The 15,011-nt window shown below is 45.5% G+C and overlaps 1 protein-coding gene across 1 annotated transcript in view; it reads left to right on the forward strand.

Moving 5' to 3' along the window:
• DISP3 (dispatched RND transporter family member 3) overlaps positions 1 to 15,011 on the forward strand; it is a 59,410-nt gene that overhangs the window by 24,023 nt on the left and 20,376 nt on the right. Inside the window, exons 2-3 of the mRNA XM_049875874.1 lie at positions 2,444 to 3,533; positions 4,645 to 4,864. Coding sequence (XP_049731831.1) covers positions 2,447 to 3,533; positions 4,645 to 4,864 — 1,307 coding nt within the window. The 5' untranslated portion in view covers positions 2,444 to 2,446. The remainder of the gene's footprint in view (positions 1 to 2,443; positions 3,534 to 4,644; positions 4,865 to 15,011) is intronic.

Genomic DNA, 15,011 nt, shown 5'->3' on the forward strand with positions numbered 1-15,011 from the left:
GCCGGCTACCAGCTGGGTTGTCAGCAGGAACTCCTACATGTGGGCTCTCCACATGGGCTAGTTTGAGCTTCTTCACAGCATGGCAGCTGGGTTCCAAGAGTAAATGTCCCAGCAGAGCCAGATGGAGGCTACCTCTCCTTTTCTTACTTTGGCTCAGGAGTCACATTACTTCTGCCATAGCTATAGCCCACCCAGATAAAAGGGGAAGGAATGCATAGCCTACTTCTTGATGGAAAGGCTGAGGCTGGGGGTGGGGCTGACAGACTTAGTTCCCAGAAAAAGTGCAAAAGTGGCCCCTGCCTCTCTCCACCACTTTACCTCTGGGAATGAGCAGAGTCTCCCAGACCCCCCACCTCCATATGCAGACTGGGTTTTGCCTCTTGGAACTGGGATGAGTTTGCGCTGCCGTTGGTTCACACTTAGGGGTTTCTGCAAATACAAATGGGGCCTCAGAACAGTTAGCATCCCTCAGCAGGCTTGCTTCAGGGCATCACAAATGGGAAGTTTAATTATTTCACTGATAGGAATCTTGCATATCACAGGAGCAGTTTTCTCCCCTTTTGCCCTTTCCCTCTTCCAAAGAGTCTGCAGTGGGCACCCCTCCTCTCCCACCTCCCCTCACTCACCCTTACTGTTCCTCTCTCCCTTCTTTTCCCTGTTTGCATCTCTCTCTCCCCTCTGTCTCTCCTCTTCCCATCTGTCTCTGTCTCTCTGTTTCCCTCTTTCCCCTCGCCCTCTCTTCCTCACTTTCTCTGGGGTGGTGGCAGCCCCTGCTCCCCCTTCCTGGACAGACCGTCTAGTTGAAATGGAGCACTCTGGAGAATGTTAATGGGAAAAGCAGCATTAATTAGTCAGCTCTGGCATAATTAGCTTCCTCCTCTCACTGCTTGGTGTCTAACTGGATAATGAGTCTCTCTCGGTCCAAACAGAGGGCAGGCGGGACAGTGGGGCAAGACATGCCTGGAATGCATAGGCCATTCTCCCTGTCTCCTGCCTTCGGGCCACCCTGCTGGAGTGCTCGGGCTGCCCTGCCCTGCCCTCTCCTGCTGCTTGAGCCTCCTGCTGCTTGTCTCCAAATCTTGAGGAGGCAGATGCCTGGTCCCTGCCCGGATCCAAAGGTTTGATGTCGCTGGAGCTGCATATCAAGTGGCCGCTGCCAAACAAACAGTGGCTGCAGCTGCCACATCCCAGAGAGGGGGCAGGGAGCTATTGAGGGTTCTTGAGAGCGATGGCATCCACCTAGCCCTGGCACAGCCCCCTGGGCAATGGCCGAGCACATTACAGAGGGGAGCAAAAAAATCTGCTTCTGTGACAGATAATAACTAATGTACTACACGGACTACAAAGTTCTTCCACCTTTGATCCTCCCCACAATCATATGAGGCAGGAATGGCTACCTCCATTTCATAGACAAGGACTCTGAGGTTCAGAGATGACCACAGCCTTGCCAATAATCACACTGCCAGGACCCAAACCAGGGTCTATCTGATTCCAAAGGTATTCCAAAGGTTCTTTCCCCTCTGCCCTGATACTTCCTGAAGGTCCTTTGCAATTGTTGTTAAAAGTGGTTGCAAGCGGGAGTTATTGCCTAAGGAGTAGGGAGTTTCTGTTAAAGATGATGAAAAAGATTTGGAAACAGATAGTGGTGATAGCTACACAACATCAAAAAAACAAAACAAAAAACAACCATTGCCGTCAAGTCGATGCCGACTCATAGTGACCCTAGAGGATAGAGTAGACCTGCCCCATATGGTTTCCAAGGAGCAGCTGGTGGATTCGAACTGCCAACCTTTTGATTAGCAGCCAAGCTCTGAAACATACACGTAAAAATGGTTTAAATGGAAAAAAAAATTTTTGGCAATGCAGTTCCCTATTACGTAGACCTCGGGTTCTAAAGACAGAGAATACAACAGAAACTGGGAAATCCCGTGTAGTCGAAACTCCCCTCGAATATCCCTTACGTGGGAGGAGCATCTTTTCTGTTTGCAGCTAGGCTGTGATTCCCCCCCCCACCACCACCCCCCACCCCCCGCCCCGCCACCCTCATGGCCTTGAAAGCCAAGATCTGGCTGGGGGAAGTAATGGGAAAATAACAGGATTTTTTCTTTGTTTTGTGCACCAAACAAAAAAACCCAGTGCCATCGAGTCGATTCCAACTCATAGCGACCCTATAGGACAGAGTAGAACTGCCCCACAGATTCTCCAAGGAGCACCTATTGGATTCGAACTGCCGTCCCTTTGGTGAGCAGCTGTAGCACTTAACCACTACGCCACCAGGGTTTCCGTTTTGTGCACAGCTCTTTGAATTCAGTTGAGTTAAATGCCTGCTCGATGCAAATCCATTGCAGTATTAGCATTTGGTTATGAGCGGAAGAATTAATGCCCAGGGCTGGGCGCATCCCGTCCCTCTGTCTAGCCTATTGACACTCTCCCTTTCCTGTAGGCTATGGACTCAGAAGATGACCCCTTGCTGCAGGATGTGTGGCTAGAGGAGGAGCAGGAAGAGGAGGAAGCCCCAGGTGAGGCCCCTAGTGGGGCCGAGAAGCCGGGGCCCCACCCTGGGGCAGGAGGGCAGTGTTGCTGGCGGCGCTGGACCTGGCCCTCTCGACCCCCGGCCTCGGGCTTCTGGAGTACCCTGGGGTGGGCCTTCACCAATCCGTGCTGTGCGGGGCTGGTACTCTTCCTGGGCTGCAGCATCCCCATGGCCCTGTCTGCCTTCATGTTCCTCTACTACCCGCCACTGGACATTGACATCTCCTACAACGCCTTCGAGATCCGCAACCACGAGGCCTCGCAGCGTTTTGACGCCCTCGCCCTGGCGCTCAAGTCCCAGTTTGGGTCCTGGGGGCGCAACCGGCGCGACTTGGCTGAGTTCACCTCCGAGACGCTTCAGCGCCTCATCTCGGAGCAGCTGCAGCAACTGCATCTCGGCAATCGCTCCCGGCCGGCCGCCAGGACCTCGCGCTGCGTCCCAGTCGGTGGACCAGGTTTGTCCCAGGACATCTCTGCGGCCCCCAAACCGGCAGTCAATCAGAGTGGGCGTTGTCGGCGTGAGACCCCGCCCCTGGTGCATCTGGCGGCCAACCAGAGTGAAGCTTCTCCGAACCCGAGGACCGACAAAAGTGGGCGGCTCCAGCCCAGCGCCCCGCCCCCCGCGGCGGCCGCAGCCAATCAGAGCCGGGCTCGCCGCGGCGCCTCGCGCTGGGACTACTCGCGCGCATACGTGAGCACCAACACCCAAACGCACGCGCACTGGCGCATCGAGCTCATCTTCCTGGCGCGTGGCGACGCCGAGCGCAACATTTTCACCAGTGAGCGGCTAGTCACAATCCACGAGATTGAGCGCAAGATCATGGACCACCCGGGCTTCCGGGAGTTCTGCTGGAAGCCCCACGAGGTCCTTAAGGACCTGCCACTCGGCTCCTACTCCTACTGCTCCCCGCCCAGCTCGCTCATGACCTACTTTTTCCCCACTGAGAGAGGTGGCAAGATCTACTATGATGGCATGGGCCAGGACCTGGCCGACATCCGGGGTGAGAGCTGGCTGTGCCATGGGGCAGGACTTGGACCGGGCAGGGTGTGAGAGAGAGGCTGGGGGCGGGGCTTGTAGGGGGCGGGGTCTGAGGGGCTGGATGTGGGGTCTGTAAGGGGCGGGGCCTGAAGGGGCTGGGGCGGGGCCTGAGGCGGGGTCTGAGAGAAGTCTTGGGTCTTGCTTTAGTACTTGCAGCGTTGGAAGAGAGTTGGAGGTGGGTTCATGCCTGCAGGAGGATAGGGTGGGACTTGGTAGTGAGGCGAAGTCAGGCTAGAGCCAGTGGAAGTTAAGAAGCACTGGGCTGGGAGAGAGTGTGGGGCAGGGCTTGGGTGTGAGGTTTGGGCGCAGACCTGGTGGAAGGACGATGGGAGTTATGCCGTGGGATGGCGCCTGGGCGTGAGATTGGGTAGGGAGAGGTCGGGCATGTGGTTATAGAGAATGGAGGATGTGATCAGAGGAAGATAGGGCAGAGGCTGGGGGTCGAAGAAAGACCAGATTAGGGGTGGGACCTGAGGAAGGCTGGGGCAAGTCAGAGGGTGGTTGTAGGGGTTAGGGGCAGGGCTTAGATGAGCCCTTTACGGGAGGACGTGGACCGAGTTCTAGGCAAATGGAGTCTAAACTGCAATAAACCTTCTGCCATCGAGTGGATTCCTACTCATAGTGACCCTATAGGACAGAGTGGAACTGCCCCATAGGGTTTCCAAGGAGTGGCTGGCAGATTTGAACTGCTGACCTTTTGTTTAGCAGCCAAGCCCTTAACTACTACACCACCAGGGCTCCAGACTGAAATGGGGAGGTGGAATTATAGGGTCTGTGTGGAGACTGAGCGTTGGAATTAGATGAAGTACAAACTGAAATGAAAATGTAAACTTGGTGGGGGACACGTGAGCGGGTCTAAGGGTCACTCCTCTCGGGCAGCTGTGGTTGATTTTCTAAGCCATCACTCTGCCCCATTAGGAGGGGGGCAGCCCTGGATGAGGGAGGGAGTTTCCCAGCTCCTTAGAAAGGGGGTTGAGGCTCCAGGTGAGGTGGGGAGGAAGGCAGGGTGACCTTGAGAGAGGGTGGCGGGAGTTTCTGCTGAGCTCCATGGACCCCCACCCCTGCCCCTGCAGGCTCCCTAGAGCTGGCCATGACTCACCCAGAGTTCTACTGGTATGTGGACGAAGGCCTCTCTGCAGACAACCTCAAGAGCTCCCTTCTGCGTAGCGAGATCCTGTTTGGAGCACCCCTGCCCAACTACTACTCAGTGGATGACCGCTGGGAGGAGCAGCGTGCCAAGTTTCAGAGCTTCGTGGTCACCTATGTGGCCATGCTGGCCAAGCAGTCTACTAGGTAGGAGATCCTGCCGAACCCCAAAGTGTACCTCCCCTTGTGTGTCCCAGGAAGGGGCTGCACTGGAGTATGGAATTGGTTTCCAGGTGCCCCTGATTGATAAGCCCCAGATCTCCTTCCCAATCTTTTCTCTTGAAAGCCTTTCTTCTCAAATGTGGTACAGAGCCAGCTACATGCTTGCAGTCACTGTGATCATTGAACAGCCCCTTTTCTTGATCAGTGCTAATGATTAATGAACATGACAGCTTTGAGGGAGGTAGGAAATCGTAGACCTCTTGCCCCAAAGGTTTTGGGTATTATTTTCTCCTGAGATGGTATTAGAACGCTTTCTGGAAAGAATATTGACCAGGGAGCAAGGAGTCCTCTGCCTCTAATACCCAGGGAGACAGTAGACAAGTCAGTTAGCTTCCCTGAGCGTTTCCCTATTTGTAAAACACTGATTCCTTTTACCCTTCTAGAGGCATTAGGAGTAGATGAGCTAGCAGATGTGAGGGTGTTTGGGGATCGTGGGTGCTGTGATTGTCATCAACACCTTGGGACAGTGTGTCCAGGAATAAACCTGGTCACCCTTCCCATCCAGGAAAGGACAGCAGACCCCACCGGCCAATAACTCCAGTGCCTTCCCAGTCCTCTATCCTAACAGGCTAATCTTAGGCACAGGAGGCATCATTCTGCCTGAAATACCCTCTATTCTTCCGTTACTCATTCACCACATAACTTGTTTAATTCTCACATCAACCCAGTGAGATAGGTGCTATTATGATTATCTCCATTTTACAGTTGAGGAAACTGAGGCACAGCACGTTTAAGTGAGTTGTCCAAAATTATAAAGCTTATTGTGGTGGAATGGGATTCAAATCCAGGCTTTCTAATCCAGATCCCTCACCCTTTCTCCCAGCACTACTTCTTGCCGGGCAAACCTTGGTTCATCCGTTAGGATCCAACTTAAGCAGCTTTTTCCTGAGACTGGATCAAATGGCCACCCTACCTTTTTCCCCCCCCCACAGTCACCCTCCTTCTCCCAAGGGGAAGCAGGAAAAAGCATACACAGGCTTTAGAGTTAGGTGTATCTGGGGTCAGATCCCAGTTACTGTATTAGTGGTGGCAGTTTTGGCGAGCTAGTTCACCTCTCTGAGCTACAATTTCATCATAGCACTTGTCACTCTGTATTTTAGTTGTTTAATTCCTTGTAAATCAAAGTGCAGTCCTCGAATCAGCAGCATCGGCATCACGTGGGGGATTGTTAGAAATGCAGAATCTCGGGCACTTTCCCAGAACTACAGTATCTCCAGGTGATTCGTTTGTACATTAATGTTTGAGAAAAATCTGTTTTAATTATCTGTCTCAACAGAGCATGAGTTTGTTGGACTGTGTCTTAGTCATCTAGTGCTGCTATAACAGAAATACCGCAAGCAGATGGCTTTAACGAAGAGAAATTTATTTCCTCATAGTAAAGTACACTGGAAGTCCAAATTCAGGGCATCGGCTCCAGGGGAAGGCATTCCATCTCTGTCAGCCTTGTCATCAATATTCCCCCAGACCAGGAGCTTCTCTGCACAAGAACCCTGGGTTCAAAGGACGCACTGTGCTCCCGGCACTGCTATCTTGGTGGTATGAGGTCCCCCCTCTGTGCTAGCTTCCCTTTCCTTTTATCTCTTGAGACATAAAAGGTGGTGTAGGCCACACTGCAGGGAAACTCCCTTTGCATTGGGTCAGGGATGTGACCTCGTCAGGGTGTTACAATCCCACCCTAATCCTCTTCAACAGAATATTACAATCACAAAGTGGAGGACAGCTACAGAATACTGGGAATCATCGCCTAACCCAGTTAACACACATATTTTTGGGGGGACATAATTCAATCCATGACAGACTGGAATTGTGCCTAGTTCATACTTATAGGCCTAGCCCCTAGCACAGTGGCAGGCATCCTTTAGTAAGAATTTGTCTAAGACATGACTGAACGAATGAATGGAGATACCCTGGGGAAAGGTACTTGGCTGGATTGGGAAGCTGGGAGGGGCTAACAGTAGAAAGAGCTGCCTAATATGTCCAGCTGCTCAGACAAGTCCCCTGACCTGATTAAAAAAGCCTGTCTTACCCTTTCCATCCCCCCAGAGTTTCATAGAAGTGGTGAGGACCAGGGCCCCTGTAGACTTAGTTCTAGTGCCTTCTTTTGGATTAATAAATTTTTTTTTATTATTCTGTCACTGACTACCTTAGAGATGGCAACATGCATCCTTGACTTATTACAGAATGCTGTAAATTATTACTTTTACTACTTTCCTGATAGTAGTAGACTCTTAACATGCACTCATCACATTTATTCCCCTTCAACCTTTTGCAATTTTGTTGCATGCATTTTAATTCCACATACATTTTAAACCCCACAAGACCTTACATTTTCATTTTTCAGAGTCAGAATTCATTTGTATTTACTCATATATTTAAAAGAGACAATGGAAAAGCTCAATATCATCAGCCAGAACAAGGCCAGGGGCCAACTGTGGAACAGACTATCAATTGCTCATACACAAGTTTCAAGTTGAAACTGAAGAAAATCAGAGCAAGTCCATGAGAGCCAAAATATGACCTTGAGTATATCCCACCCGAATTTAAAGACCATCTCAAGAATGGATTTGATGCCTTGAACACTAATGACTGAAGACCAGACAAATTGTGGAAGGACATCATACATGAAGAAAGCAAGAGGTCATTGAAAAAGACAGGAAAGAAAGAAGACCAAGACGGATGTCAGAGGAGACTCCAAAACTTGTTCTCAAATGTTGAGCAGCTAAAGCAAAAGGAAGAAATGATGAAGTAAACAAACTAAACAGCAGACTTCAAAGCGTGGCTCAAGAAGACAAACTGAAGTATTATAATGACATGTGTAAAAGCTGGAGATAGAAAACCAAAAGGGAAGAAAAAGCTCAGTGTTTCTCAAGCTGAAAGAACTAAAGAAAAAATTCAAGCTTCGAGTTGCAATAATGAAGGATTCTGTGGGGGAAAATATTAAATGGTGCAGGAAGCATCAGAAGAAGGTGGAAGGAATACACAGAGTCATTGTACCAAAAAGAATTAGTCAACATTCAACCATTTCAAGAGGTAGCGTATGATCAGGAACTGATGGTACTGAAGGAAGAAGTCCAAGCTGCTCTGAAGGCATCGGTGAAAAACAAGGCTCCAGGAATTGATGGAATATCAATTGTGATGTTTCAGCAAACAAATGCAGCTCTGGAAGTGCTCACTCGTCTATGCCAAGAAATTTGGAAGACAGCTACCTGGCCATCCAACTGGAAGAGATCCATATTTATGCCTATTCCCAAGAAAAGTGATCCAACTGAATGTGGAAACTATAGAACAATATCATTAATATCACACGCAAGCAAAATTTTGCTGAAGACCATGCAAAAGCAGCTGAAGCAGTATATCAACAGGTAACTGCCAGAAATTCAGGCTGGATTCAGAAGAGGATGTGGAGCCAGGGATGTCATTGCTGATGTCAGATGAATCCTGGCTGAAAGCAGAGAATGACAGAAGGATGCTTACCTGTGCTTTATTGACTGCAAAATCATTCAACGGTGTGGATCATAACAAATTATGGATAACATTCAGAAGAATGGGAATTCCAAAACAATTGTGCTCATGAAAAAAAGAGGATCCTGTAAATAGATCAAGAGGCAGTTGTTTGGACAGAACAAGGGGATACCGAGTGGTTTAAAGTCAGGAAAGGTGTGGGTCAGGGTTGTATCCTTTCACCATACCTATTCAATCTGTATGCAGAACAAATAATCCGAGAAGCTGGACTATATGAAGGAGAACGGGGCATCAGGATTGAAGGAAGACTCATTAACAACCTGCTTTAACAACCTAACCTTGCTTGTTGAAAGCGAAGAGGACTTGAGGCACTTGCTGATAAAGATCAAAGACCACAACCTTCAGTATGGATTACACCTCAACATAAAGAAAACAAAAATCCTCACAACTGGACCAATAAGCAATATCATGATAAACAGAGAAAAGATTGAAATTGTCAAGGATTTCGTTTCACTTGGATCCACAATCATCAGCCATGGAAGCAGCAGTCAAGAAATCAAAAGACAAATTGCATTGAGAAATCTGCTGCAAGGGACCTCTTTAAAGTGTTGAAAAGCAAAGATGTTGCCTTAAAGACTAAGGTGTGCCTGACCCAAGCCATGGTATCATCAATCGCATCATATGCAAGTGAAAGCTGGACGATGAATAAGAAAGATGGAAGAATTGACGCCTTTGAATTGTGGTGTTGGCGGAGAATATTGAATATGCCATGGACTGCCAAAGAACGAACAAATCTGCCTTGGAAGAAGTACAACCAAAATGCCCCTTAGGAGCAAGGGTGGCGAGAGTGCATCTTACATACTTTGGACATGGTGTCAGGAGGGCTCAGTTCCTGGAAAAGGACATCATGCTTGGTAAAGTACAGGGTCAGCAGAAGAGAGGAAGACCCTCAACGAGGTGGATTGACACAGTGGCTACAACAATGGGCTCAAGCGTAACAATGATTGTAAGGATGGCACAGGACCAGGCAGTGTTTCATTCTGTAGTACATACGGTCACTATGAGTCAGAACCAACTCAACGGCACCTAACAACAGCAACATGTATTTACCTTTTTTGTTGTTCTTCATTACATTCTACAATTTCATGTTTCCCTCTGGGATCATTTTCCTTATGCTTGAAGAACTCTCCTTAGTCTTTCTTTTAGTACACATTTGTTAGAGATAAATTCTCAGTTTTGTTTGTCTGAAAAAGTCTTTATTTCAGTTTCATTTTTGAATATTTTGCTAGCGTAGAACTCTAAATTGGCAGTTATGTTCTTTTAACGCTTTAAAGATAGCGTTCCACTCTCTTCTGATTTCCATCATCTCTGTGGAAGAGTCATCTGTAGATCTTTTTGTTGCCCCTTTGAAAGATTATGCTTTTTCACTGGCTGCTTTTAAGATTTCTCTTTGTCTTTGGTTTTCAACAGTCTTACTATAATATGTGGGTGTGATTTTCTATGTCTTTGTTCTGCTTGGGGTACGCAATGTTTCTTGAATATGTGGTTTGATGAATTTCATCCGTTTTAGAAACTTCTTGGCTATCATCTTTACAAATATTGCTTCTACCTCATTCTCTGTCTCCTTTCCTTTTAGGACTCTAATTACACATATGTTTGATTTTTTCACTAAATCCCTTGTGTCTCTAATGTTCTTTTCTGGGTTATCCTCTTCTATTTTTTCTTTCTATGCTTTGGTTTAGATATTCCAGTTCACTAATTCTCTCTGCTGTTTTGTCTAACCTGCTATTAAATGTCTATACAGTTTTTAATTGCAATGTCATGGTTTTCTGTTCAAGAATTTCTATTTAATTCTTTGTTGTAGATTCTTAATCACTGTTGAAATTCTTAATGATTTTATTTATTTTGTCCATATTCTGTATTTTTTTAAACGTATTAATCATAGTTATTTTAAAGTTCTTTTGTGCTAACTTTCAAATATGCAGATCACCTATGAATTTATTTCTGTGGTCTCTTTCATGTGGTTTTTGGTCACACAGTTCAATCTGTTGGTATGCCTAATGATTTTTTTACTGAATGCTGAACATTGCGTAAAAAATACATACAGGACCAAATGATGTTATCTTCCTCCAGAGAAGGTTTATCCTTCCCTCCACTGGGCAGATAGAGTTCTGGCTGATCACCTTAAACAGTCCCTGACTGCACTGAGTTGAGACTGGTTTGCTGCCCTGAAAATTCTTAGTCTACCTCCAGTTTGCCCTTGGTTCTCCAGGATTTTCAACTAAGAATCTGGTGTACTCTGCAGAGACCCTTTCCGTTGAAGATCCCAAACTCTAATCTTTGTCTCTCAAACTTGCTGAAAGACTCCACTTTGCTTTTCAGAGGCTTCCTGCTTAGGTTTTGCCCTCATGCAGCCATATGCTGTGCAGGTCTGTAAGTTTCTGCCAAAATCTCTACTAGCTTATCTGACTCCCAGCCAAGGTTTCCAGGCTTCTGCCCATGCCCAGAATCAGCAAATGCTTCCAAAGAAAAAACAGCTGTAGAAGAACAGGTTACCTGTCTTAGTCATCTAGTGCTGCTATAACAGAAATACCACACGAGGAAGGCTTTAACAAAGAAAAATTTATTTTCTCACGGTCTAGTAGATTACAAGTCCAAATTCAGGGGTTCAGCTCCAGAGGAAGGCTTTTTCTGTCAGTTCTGGCGAGGTCCTTATCGTCAGTCTTGGTTTAGGGGCATCTCCATGCAGGAACCCCAGGTCCAAAGGATGTGCTCTGCTCCTGGTGCTGCTTTCTTAGTGGTATGAAGCTCTTTCTCTCTACTTGCTTCCCTTTCCTCTTTATCCCTTGAGATAAAGGTGGTACAGACTACCTCCCAGGAAAACTCCCTTTGCATTGGATCAGGGGTGTGACCTGGATAAGAGTGTTACAATCCCACCCTAACCCTCTTTAACATAAAATTACAATCACAAAATGGAGGACAACTACACAATACTGGGAATCATGGCCTAACAACCAAGTTGACACATATTTTGGGGGGACACAATTCAATCCATGACATTCCACCCTTTGGCCCCCCAAAAAATCACATTTTTGCAACATGCAAAACATATCATAGCAAAAATCTTAACTCCAAGTTCAAAATCCAAAAATTCCTCTTCATCTGTGAAGCCTAGACTATAAGTTATCTGCTTTCAAGGGTATAATGGCAGGACAGGCACAAGCTAGATATTTCCATTAGAAATGGGAGAAACTGGGGGAAAAGAAGGGATAACAGGTACCAAGCAAGTCAACAGAACACATTACAGTAACTCTCAAGGCTTTGAAAATAATCCTGTGTTCTCTGAGACAATTTACACAATGGACATGCCCCCCAGACTGTAGGTATTGGCCACACTCTCTGGATTCTGAGTGGAGGCTCCTTGGTCCTAGGCTTCAGCTCCGCCTTCCAGCAACTCTACTGCCTCAGCTTTAGGCGCACCATTCTCCTAGTCCATCTGTGTGTCAGCTCCACCGTTAGAAACACCAGAGGCCATGGCTCCATCTTATGAAACCCCTGAGGTGGTGGCCATACTTTTTGAGACTGAGGCAACTCAGCTTCTTGTGTTCCTTGTCTCTTCAGCTTCTGTTTCCTGGTTTCTTGGCCTCTCAGCTCCTTGGGCCTCATGCTCTCATCTGCGCTACCAGGGCAAGTATTCCAAAGCTCTGTAGCTCCACCAATAATTTCCTGGAAGCATCCATTCCTCCAGGAAGCCTCCTGTGCACAGGCACTCAGCTCTCTCACTCCATGGGTCAGCTCCAGCACTGTCTAGCACTGGTCTCCTGGTTTTGCTGCTGCTGGTCCTCTGCCACTGCCGCTCCTCTATCCATTCACAGTTTCAAAACCACTTCCACATTTTAGGTGTATGTTAGAGCAGCACCCTACTCTTAGTACCAAATTCTGTCTTAGTCATCTAGTGCTGCTATAACAGAGATACCACACATGGACGGCTTTAACAAAGAGAAATTTATTTTCTCACAGTCTAGTAGGTTACAAGTCCAAATGCAGGGCGTCAGCTCCAGGGGAAGGCTTTTTCTGTTGGCTCTGGAGGAGGGTCCTTTTCATCGATCTTGGTCTAGGATCATCTCCACACAGGAACCCCAGGTCCACACACTCTGCTTCTGGTGTTGCTTTCTTGGTGGTATGAGGTCCCCTCTCTCTGCTCGCTTCCCTTTCCTTTTTATCTCTTGAGAGATAAAAGATGGTGCAGGCCACGCCCCAGGGAAACTCCCTTTACATTGGATCAGGGATGTGACCTGAGTAAGGTTATTACAATCCCACCCTAATCCTCTTTAACATAAAATTACAATCACAAAATGAAGGACAACTACACAATACTGGTAATCATGGCCTAACCAAGTCGATACATATTTTGAGGGGACACAATTCAATCCACGACATTACCTTACCAAGGTTCTTCCCCTTTTAGAGTCTTAGTCCTCTGGTCCTCATTGCCTCAGCAACTCTCTGCTATCTTCAAACACATGATTTCTGAATTTTATCTGGCTTTGTTAGCAGTTCTAGGTAGGAACATTGGTTTGCCATGAGTTATTCCTTTTTACTCAGGAGTAAAAGGTTTGGTATGTGGTTTTTTTTTATAGCCAGCAACTAGGATAGTACCTGGCACCTACAGGTCACTCTATAAATGCAGTATAAATGAGTGAATGAATGAATAAATGAGTTATCGAACTTTCAATTTTCTACTTTAATTTAAAAAGCAATTAGCCTATTTAATCCAAAAAGTAGATAATCCAAAATTCTGTCTACCTGGCTTTTAAATGTTCTGTTTGTATTTTTTTTTAACAGCTTTATTGAGGTATAATTGCATATAATAAACCAGACATACTTAAAGTTTACAGTTTGATTAGTTTTGACGTATGTATACACCTGCGAAACCTTCACCACAATCAAGACCTTCACCCAGAATTTCCCTCATTCCCCCTTGGTAATCACTATATCTTTTTCCATCGTTTTGCTCTTAACCTACTTGTGTCTTTATATTTAAAGTGGGTTTCTTGTAGGTAGGTGGGTATTGTTCTCTTATCTAATCTGACAGTGTCTGCCTTTCAATTGGGGTATTTAAACCATTTACATTTAATGTGATTATTAATATGGTTAGGCTTAGGTCTGTCTTCTTATTTGTTTTCTATTTGTACCGTATATTCTTTGTTCCCCTTTTCCTCTTTTTTCCCCCTCTCTGGGACTAATTGATTATTTTTTCATTGTTCCACTTTACGTCCTTTGTTGGCTTTTAGCTATTACTCTTTGTTTTGTTATTTTAGTGGTTGTTTTTTTTTAGGGTTTATAGTATATATCTTTAAATTACTAGTGTACCTTCAAGTGATGTTATGCCACTTCATGCATAGTATAAGAATCACAAAACAGTATACTCTCATTTCTTCCCTTCTGGCCTTTATGCTATTGTTGTCCTATATTTTACTTTTATATGTGTTATAAACCTCACAATACATTGTTATTATTTTTGTTTAAATGGTCCATTATATTTTAAAGAGATTTAAAAACCAAGAAAAAAGCTTTACACATGTATTCATGTCATTACCATTTCCAGTGCTTTTTGTTCCTTTATGTATATTCATATTTCCATGTTATCATTTTCCTTCTGCCTGAAGGACTTCCTTTAACATCTCTTGTAGTGTAGGTGTAACTGGAGATGAATTCTTTCAACTGGTGTATGTCTGAGAAAGTGTTTATTTCACCTTTGTGTTTGAAAAATATTTTTGCCAGAATTCTGAGTTAACAATTTTTTTTTCTTTTATTATCTTAAAGAGGAAACCCTGGTGGCGTAGTGATTAAGAGCTACAGCTGCTCACCAAAAAGTCAGCAGTTTGAATCCACCAGGCACTGCTTGGAAACTCTATGGGGCAGTTCTATTCTGTTCTGTTGGGTTGCTATGAGTCAGAATTGGCTCAACAACAGTGGGTTTTTATCTTAAAGATGTTGCTTCATTGTCTTCTGATTTGCATTGTTTCTGACAAGAAGTCTGCTGTCATCCTTATCTTTGTTAATCTGTGTGTAATGAGTCTTTTTTTCCCAGACTACTTTTAAGATTTTCTCTTGATCATTGGTTTCAAGCAATTTGATCGTGAAGTGCATTATTGTAGTTTTATTTGTTTTTTTTTTTTTTTTTTTTCCTGCTTGAATTCCATTGCTCAAGCTTCTTGGATCAATGAATTTATCATTTTCATCAAGCTTGGAAATTTTTCAGCCATTATTTCCTCAAATATTTTTCTGTAAACCCCTCTTTTTGAGAGTCCAGTAATACATGTATTAGGCTGCACTGACACCTGGAAACTTCTGAAGCAGTAAGATGGAGTAGTTGTAGGATCCTTGGGAATCACTCTGCTTTGTTTTTTGATGTCCAGTGTCTTGTTTCAAATATTTTCTCATTTTATGTTCGTTTCCATGGAAGGGTGAACCTAGCTCTTGTTACTCCATCTTGGCCAGAGGCAGATATCACTCCTGTTTGTATTTTAAACCCCACTCTGACCAACCTGGATTTTTTTTTCTTATTAAAACTAACTCCTGTTAAGTGCAAACCAAATAGCAGTGT

The sequence above is a fragment of the Elephas maximus genome, chromosome 3 (assembly GCF_024166365.1).
Source record: "Elephas maximus indicus isolate mEleMax1 chromosome 3, mEleMax1 primary haplotype, whole genome shotgun sequence".
NCBI classification, from domain to species: Eukaryota; Metazoa; Chordata; class Mammalia; order Proboscidea; family Elephantidae; genus Elephas; species Elephas maximus.